Source organism: Acomys minous, assembly GCF_964271855.1.
Source record: "Acomys minous genome assembly, chromosome: 7".
NCBI classification, from domain to species: Eukaryota; Metazoa; Chordata; class Mammalia; order Rodentia; family Muridae; genus Acomys; species Acomys minous.
This window is the reverse complement of record NC_140488.1, coordinates 10,740,188-10,749,109: the sequence shown is the minus strand read 5'-3', so window position 1 is coordinate 10,749,109 and position 8,922 is coordinate 10,740,188. Positions and strand designations below refer to the sequence as shown.

Here is an 8,922-nt window from a genome sequence, read left to right as displayed (position 1 = left end):
AACACACTGCACTGATGTGAAACAAGGTCTTTTCCACTTCAAAAAGCTCATTTATTGAAATCTTCACAGAGGCTATGATTTCTGAAGGAAAGCAAAATACTGAGCAGTTATATGTGGAGATGGAAGAGAAACAGATGGAAGAGAAATACTGCACAGAAGTAGCCAAGAAATAAATTGTCTTTGGTGTGTATTTGATTGTGTCTAAGAGAAAAGTAAGATGAAACACATTTTCACCAAGACATAACTTGGAGTTCATTAGCTTTGAGAAGTTTGACAGACACCCAAAATTACTAAGTGATAATGAGGATAAGGATACAGCAGCATGGGCCATGAGCAATATAACAAGGGTGACTCCAGGAAAGGTCTGAAGGAATTCCCTTTTCTGTCATGTGTACCATGAAAAGTTAACATGGGGAGATAAGAAGGTCAGTTGGGACTACATTGTTCAGTGTTCATTAACCACTAGAGCATCTTGTCTTCCTCTAACCTCCTCAAGTCCCCCCCTCAAGTCCACCACACCCAAGAATGTGTCAGTGATTACCTTCTATGATGTATAAACCAACAGAGAGCACCATTGGCTGCAGACCTGAGCGACCAAACAAACCTTAAGGGTGTGGCTTCTCATTACCCTAGAGTGAGTACATAAAGGACAGGCAAGAGGCCTCCTGTTCATTACTGTGAGGGGTAGCATTGTACACAGAAGTCTGTACAGTCTGGTAAGCTAGAATAGCTAAATATCGCCAAAAAGATGGAAGAAGAGCCTACACAAAGCAACACCGTGGAAAAGAATGAGGCTCAAGAGGCTGCTCAACGTCAGAACAGACGTAATGAAAAGGTCAGATGATCCTAAATTCTTCCCCCTTTCAACATAGATCCTTGCCCCTAAAGATTTCTAATTACAAAACCCTCCTTGAACCTCCACTCCTCTTACAGAGCTTTCCTTGCCAGCTAGTCTACATCTTATTCCAAAACTAACATTCTCCTGCTTCTCCTTGTTTCTTGAGCAGAGGGAGAAGATAATTAGGAGAGTGAAGGAAGTGCTCACTCAGAGCCCCAACAAAGACAAGAACCGAACTGTGATCGTTATTTGCCACCGAGGCAAAAAGAAGAGAGACCCTAATCAGCTGGAGAAAAAGGAAGAGGTTCCGGGCCACTCTAGCAGTCCAAATAACACCCAGTGAATGGCAGCAATCACAGACCTCAGATGCCCTGCAGCATCTCCAGCAGGCTACAGAGCCCTATAAGGAACAGTTGAGGTCTGATCAATAAAGGACAAGATATAGCAGGAAAAATACTTTGTAAGACAATCCCTTCATGGTTATTAAGGAAAAGAGCTAGGGAAGAAGGGAAGAAGGAAGAGGAAGAGGGGGAAGGGTAGAAGAGCAGGATAGGTATGGAGATGAAGTCACAATGGAGGCTGGGGGAGTGAACCAGGCTAAGTGAAGAGGAAGAGATTGGAGGTAAGTAAGGAGAATGGAAGGAGAGGAAGATGAGAGGAAAGAATTAGATGGAGGGAGAAGAGGAGGGATATGGTGATGGGATGTGAAATGAAGGAAAGGGGAATGGAGATAGAAGAGTGAGCTGGGGGGAAGGAAGGCATAAAGGAGGAGTTAGAGGGATGGGGGAGAAAGGACAGAGGACAGAAGAGGGACAGAGTTGGGAGGGCATTAAAGAGTTGAGAAAATGAGGAGAGTTAACAATGGAGAGAGGGGAAAGGAACATGGGGGGGTAGGAAAGGGGGAGAACAAGAGAATGGGTAGAGGAGGAGAATAATGGGAAGGGAAGGGAAGAGAAGGGAAGGGAAAGAAAGGGATGGAGAGGAGATGGATATAGGAAAGATGGAAAAGGGAGAGAAGTGGGTGTGGAAAGAGGAATAAAACGGGAGGCAGAAATGGGCAATGGACAGAGAGCACAGACCACAAGAGAAGGATGGCAAAGATGAGGAGTAGAGAAAACAAGAGGGAGGACAGAAGAGAGAGGTGAGAGTAGGGTGAGTGAAGGGAGGATGAGGAGGTCTAATCAGGAGGAGAGGAGGAAGGAAGCAAGGGATAAAGAAGAAAAGGTGGGGGAGGCAGTTGTAATGGAGAGGGAAAAGGAGGGACTAGTAGGAAAATAAGGTGTGGGGATACAGGGAACTGGAGGGGTAGAGGAAGAGAGGGAGCCAAAGGAGGAGGGATGGGAGGGGAAGAGCAAGAGAGAAATAAATGTGAGATCACAATGGAGGGAGGGGAAATGGTGGGTGGGGAAGGAGTGTGAACTAGAGCAAGGGAAGAGGAAATCAGACATAAGTGACAGGATGGGAAAGAGAAGGGGTGGGAAAATAACTAGAGGAGGAGGAAATGTGATGGTGATGGCAATGAAAAAGACATTATAGAAGGGAAATTTAGAGAGAAGGGGAAAAGGTGGAAGACATAGAGAAGGGGATAGAGAGTAAAATGGGAGGGAGAAGGGAAAGGGAGGATGAGGAAAATGAGAGGGGAAGAGTAGAAAAATGGTGGGATTATGATGGATCTAGGAGGAAGAAGTGTGGAAGAGATAGAAAAGTGATGGTAGGGAAGCAGAAAGACTAGAGGATGAGTAGAGATGGAAAGCGATGTAGGAGGTGAGGAAAAAAGGAGGTGGGGACATAATTGGATGAAGGGTAGAGGAAGAGATGCAGATGGAGAGGGGAATGAAAGGGAAAGTAATGGAGGGGAATGGAGAAAGAGGGAAAGACGGGTCTGGGAGAGAAAGAGGGGAAGAAGAAGGGTAGAACAGGGGTTGTGGATGGCAGCAGAGCCACATGACAGATGATGGGGAGTTGGGAAAAGGAGTGTGCAGGGAGGGCATATGAGAGGAAAGAAGGGAGAAAAGATAGTGTATGTTGCAAGGAAAAGAGTAAAAGCTTGTAGAGGGGAAGGAAGGGGAGTGGGATCCAGGTACTTGAGGATAGGGATATAGCTGGGAAAGAAAAATGGAAGGGGAGTTAAAAACAGGAGAACGGAATGAATGTGGAGGTAAAGTGTAGGAGGGAGGGGGCTGGACAGGAAGTAGGGATGAATTCATACAGAAAGATTAAGGGGAATGGAAAGAAAGGTGAGGGGGAGTAAAAGAGGGAAAGAATGGGAGATGTGAGGGAGTGGGATGAGAGAAAAGGATGGAGTGGGGAGGGCATGAAATAGATGGAAGACAAGACAGACGGGAAGAGAGAGATAATGGTAAAGGAAATGGGTGAGGAGGTCAGAGGAGGTAAGAGGACAGAGGTAAGGGGATGAAATGGAATAGAAAAAGGAAGAAGGGGAAAGGAGATTTGAGGATGAAAAAATGAAGGGGGAAGAGGAATGGCCTAAGAAAGGGGAAGGAATGGAGGAAAGAGAGAAAGGCCAAGGAAATGTATGGGAACTGCAGGGGAGCATAGAAAAGGGAAAGAAAGGAAAAGAGGGAGGAAGGGGATATGTAAAGTGTGGGGGAGGTAAAGTTAGATGAAAGGAAGCAGAAAGGAAATGAGAGATAGAGGACAGTAATGAATAGGGGATGAGAGAAAAGGTGGGCTTGGAGGAGAGAGGGAAAACTGAAGACATAGAGAAGTGTAAAGAAAGATGGAGAGGGGAAGAAGGAAGGAGGGCAGAGACAGAGGGAGAGGGAGAGAGGAGGAGTGGAGTGGTGGAATGAATGGAATGAGAGGGAATGAGGAGGGAAAGGAACAGGGAAAGGAACAGAGAGAAAAAGGAGGGAGGAGATAGGGAAATAGAGGTGGGGGACAGAGGAGGGAGTGTGGAGGAGAGGAGAAAGAGGATACCAACGGAACAAGGGAAGGGAGAAAATGAAAGGAGTAAAGGAGATGAGTCATAAAGGAGAGTGGGAACGAAATTGAAGGGTAGGAGAAAGGGCGTCAGAGGAAGAAGAGACAAGCAGTGTGATGCAGGAAGGACAGGAAGGGAAGGCATCCTAGTTTGCTCTATTTTTTGTGATAAAACCTGAACAAGTTCAACTTGGGGAGAAAAGAGTCTATTTCCCTTGCAAGGCCTGAGCCCAGTCCATCATGAAGGGAAGCCAACGCAGGAGGAACTCAAGATTGGAACTGAAGGCATCAATGGAAGCAGAGACCACTGAGGAATTCTGCTTGGTGACTTGCTCATCCTGATGTCTTGTACAACCCAGGACCACCTGCTCAAGGCTGCCACTGCTTCCGGTGGGATGAACGCTTTCTTTCAATTGAGGTCCCTCTTCCTAAAGGACTCTTCCTTGTGTCAAATTGACATAAAACAAGCAGCACAAGAGAGAAGGGAAAGGGAACTGGGACAATGGGAACCAAGGAGGTGGCATGAGGGAGAGGAGGCAGAGAAGAGAGTAGAATGGATGGAGGAGAGGCAATGGAGGGGCATGGGACAGGTAGTGGGATAAAGAAGAGAATAGGGAGAAGAAGGGAGAGGTAAGTACATGGGGAACTCAAAAGAGGGAAAGGAGGGGAAGGAAGCAAAGGTTGTAGGACAGAGGGAAGAAATAGAGGACAGGTGAAGGTGGAAGTAGGGGGGAGTGAAGGGAATAAAGGCAGTGGGGTGGGGGAAGGGAAGAAAAGAAGGATAAGACTGGGGAGAGAAGAGGATGGAGTACAAAAAAGAGGAAGCAAGGTAAAGTAGAGAGGAGCTGGTGGAATGGACAGAGAAGAGGGCAGGGGAGACTGAAGAAGGGAAGGGAAGATGAATGCCTGGGAAAGGTGTTAGAGGAAATAGAGGAGGAAGAGAGGAGTGGAGGGGAGAGGCAGTGGGAAGGGAAGAGACAGTAGGGGACAGGGAAGGAGAAGGGAAAAAGAAGTACATTTCTGAGAATTAAGGAGTACAAGTGCCTACAGGATTGAACAATGAACCCAGAGTTTGACAATTTAGGCAAGAATGGTCAATTAAAACTAGAAGAACTGTATGATGACATGCCACAGCATTTTACCTTATGAGAGGGGGCAATGAGTGAAATGTAGGTGTATATGAGAGAGGGGGGAGAGGGTTCACACAAAGGGGAAAATGAGAGGGAATCTGTGATGTATGTGGGATATTTGTTACATATTTACAAAAATAGATAACAAATTCATCTTTGTCATAGTTGTGTGCTGTAACCCAGCAAATGGTATGAGGGTATGAAAGCTTTCAGAAGAACCAAAAAGTTTATCTTTGTCTAGTTGGGGTTTCTAGTGCGATGTAAAATGCAACTCTTTTAAAGGAAAACATTTAATTGGGCCTGGATCACTGTTCATAGGTTTAGTCCACTATTATGATGGCAAGAAGCACAGCAACATGCAGGCAGACAAGGTGCTAGTGAAGTAGAGAGAGTTCTACATCTGCACCCACAGCTATCAGAAGACAGTGACACCGGGCTTGACTGAAACCTCAAATCCCATACCCATACACTTCCTCCAGCAAGGCCACACCCACTTCGACAAGGCCATACCCCCTAATAGTGTCACTCCCTACGAGCCTCGTGGGGCCATTTTCATTCAAACCACCACAACCTATTTCTAGTCGTGTGTTATGAAGAAACCTGACTTGGAATTGTGTCCTATTAAGAAAAATGAAGTGGAAAAGGTGCGCCCTCCAGAGTGGATAATGAAGCAGACACAGTCTACTGAGAACCCGGGTAGAGGAAGAATATCCTGTGGGTGGAGGAAGAACTAAGTAAGATTAAAAGCCACTTGCTTAAGGCTAGGATCTCCTTAACATGAGGAATTCCCAGGTGCTTGCTGAATGAGTTCTTATCAGGAAAGGGCTGGGCCTGCTATCTTTCCTGAGGGCTTTGTAAGGCTCCTTACAAGATCTGGTTTTCCCCAGATCAGACAAAGAGAGAACCTTCCTGAGAATGGGAGTCCACCGTTTAGAACAAGCTCAGAGGAGATCTGGAAATGTCAGATTTCAACCTTACCAGCAGGACTCCACAAAGACAGCCATCAGCACTCCCACTCCTGCCTTTGAGTGCTGTACTCTTGTTCATCTACAGACACTGCTCTTCTTTACTGCCTAGTCTCAGCACACAGTATTCCACTGTCTCACCCTTGACAGGCTAGTATTTAGTGGGGGCCAGCTTTATTCTCCTGTGCAATGTTGTCATTTTAAGAATGAGTTGTAATCTGAATAAATAAATAAAAGAAAAAAAAGAAAGATTAATAGTGTTGTACGGAGTATAGTCATTAAGACTTGGCTTTCCCTCTGTTCAGCATAAGTCCTAACATTGATTTAAATAGTTGGTTTTATGATATCACTGTTGAAGGATACCACTTGGACTCTTCCAGGTTAGCTTTTATAGAAAAATCTGCTATAATTATTCATATATAATACATTGTCTTTTCATGACTCCTTGGGAATAATCATACCAGATTTAAGTTTCTGGATACTAATGGTAGTTGTCATGTTAGGTTCTTTTACACAAATGTCATTTGAATTTTTTCACATTTAAAATAGTTCTTTTTAAAATTAATTCTTTGCTAGTACATGGTGTGGGATATCTTTTTCAGGAATTCATTCACTACTTGTATATTCAGGACATCATTTTAAATAATTTCACTATTGCAACTTAAAACAATGATACCGACATGAGTATTAAATTTGAAATGACTTTCCATAAAATACAATCTCAGTGCAGAGTGGTTTAAGTGAAATGGACTCTGATCCACAACAGTTTTGAAATCAATTAACCCATGAATAGTTTATGATAAAATTCCATGTTCTGCTCTTAGGGATAAAAACTCTTCATTAGGGATAGAATGGGTTCACATGAGCATATGAATGGAATACAGATTTTGAGTTAGTAGAAAATATAATGTGAGAAAAATGCAAACAATAACAAAAAATGACATTTTTCTTCTGTTCAAGCTGTTTTCAGAGAACTGTTCACTTTTCATTTGGGAGGATTTGAAACACATTCAGTAGCAACTGGGGTGATAGTGAGACTTTCCGCACTCTCCTAGACCAAATGGTAGAAGACAAATTGTTGAGAATGAGCTTGGTGGGAAAAAAATCCACTCTTAAATGAGATTGTTTGAGAGGGTAAGTTATGGAAGGAATGAGAGGAGTCAGAGAAGCACAAAAAGTGTGGCATAATGTGTAGCAGCAAGTATTAACCCTCATGTATGGAGAAGGAAGAGTGACTGGATTCTGGGAGACTACAGAGAAGTGTGCTGCTGCCAATGACTGAGGAAAGGCTATGACTGAGGGACCTGCAAAGGGGGACCTAAAGTATCCTGGCTCTGTTCTCCCAGACTGAATGCAGTGTAATCCAAAATCAGAAAACTGGGCCCTTTAATATACCACACAGCTCATGCAAAAGCAGACTTGTGAGAATTCAGGACATAGGAAGATGGCAGATAGATGTGCTGAGTCCAGCTGGAGAAGACTGCAGCCATTGAACTCAGAACAGAGAACTGATGGTGTATATGGTCTGTCAGCTCCTTGATATGGGGTCCTAGGAAGCCATGCTTGATTGAGACTTGGTGGGTACTATGTAGCAATACCTCAATGAGGAGGAGGTCAGCAATAGGGAAAGCAGTGGCAAATTCAGGAAGTCCATCAGGCCATGGAGCTGGATGATTTCATCTAGAACACTTACAACTGTTCAACTGCAAGTTGAAGAGAGTTTGCTCTTTCCTGTGGGCATGAATGTCTCAGTATACCTGTCCCTACAACAAAATTTCTAACACTTGAAAATATATTTCTCTTAGTAAAAAAATATGCTTTTTATATTTAATTTTTTGTTTATAATTCAATTAATGTATAACACTTGCAAATATGTTCTCCTAGTGGAAAAATGTGCTTTTTATGTTTAATTTTTTAAAATAATTCTATTAATATATTTTTCCAAATTCCCTTTCCTACCTCCAGCCTCTCCCACATACAGTCTCCCTTGGTCTCTCTTAAATTCATGGCTTCTGTTTCTTTGTTGTTAGTCATGCTTTTAAGATGGATGAGAACCCACTATTGCCTAAAGCATTAGGCAGATGTTAAAGGTTGTTAAACCAATGTTAAAATCTGTCAAAAATCACTGTTGATGTTAATAGTAAGTTATGTAAATTTTTGTTGCAGGCACTCCTTTTGATGTCCATTTTCTATAAATAACCAAAGACTGAAAATGGACTATCAAACTCTCATTAGCAGCTGCAGACCCTCCCTTGCTTCTGTGATTGCCTTGAGCAAAAATACTTCCTAAGGTCCTACTAGACTACCATGTGTCAGCACTAATCACCTAAACACTTCATGAGACTATGTTTCCAAGGCTCCTAAATAAGCATCCTTATCCAGCACTGTTTGATATAGTTTGTATCAGACTTTATGTTATCATAAACCTTGTTGAACTCCAAATGAACCTGTAAGAATTTCTATCTTGGTTAGAGGGTTAGGGCATCCTCTGTTCAGTCAGAAGAGGAATTTCCATGATTATTGCTAAAGGGGAAAACTGTAATCCAGAACACAAGCATCCACGAGCAAGTTGGTAGTAAAAGGCAAGACTATGGTTGGCACAAACATCAATGATTATGATCGGCATTAGTTGACAATATGTCAAAGGCCAGCTTTGACATAGTGTGTACATCTGAAGTTGGATGTAGAGTCAGATAAGCCAAAAGCTGATAGTTCCTTGTGTCTTGGAACCAGTATTGTTTGTAACTCTCAAGAGATTCAACTCTCTTTAACTATTTAGTGGCCAGAGCTGATGGCTCCTGGTAGGGGCTGGCAAGAAAAAGAGGAGAAAAGAATTGCACATACATACATACATACATACATACATCATACATATACACATACACACACATATATGTATATACATATATACAATCAGACACATATTTGGTAGATGGTAGATGAAGCAAAAGTCCAGCTCCAACAAGCAACTACTTTACTTTTTCTCTGAGCCTTTTTATACCCCCTAAAACAAAGTTATCTACATAAGAAAAAACATAGTCAAAAG

General features: G+C 43.0%; 1 protein-coding gene across 1 annotated transcript; it reads left to right on the top strand.

Moving 5' to 3' along the window:
* Positions 1-648: 648 nt before the first annotated feature.
* LOC311601782 (uncharacterized protein) lies at positions 649-1,280 on the top strand. Its single transcript, XM_084789521.1, has 2 exons — positions 649-835; positions 1,008-1,280. The coding sequence occupies exons 1-2, from the start codon at positions 749-751 to the stop codon at positions 1,179-1,181; spliced, it is 261 nt and encodes an 86-aa protein (XP_084645647.1). The 5' UTR covers positions 649-748; the 3' UTR covers positions 1,182-1,280.
* Positions 1,281-8,922: the final 7,642 nt, after the last annotated feature.

Excerpts from the sequence above, each read along its gene's own strand:
- LOC311601782 (XM_084789521.1), top strand. The coding sequence starts at position 749 with ATGGAAGAAGAGCCTACACAAAGCAACACCGTGGAAAAGAATGAGGCT. Across the intron at positions 836-1,007 it reads AGAACAGACGTAATGAAAAG|AGGGAGAAGATAATTAGGAG; the intron begins GTCAGATGATCC and ends TTTCTTGAGCAG.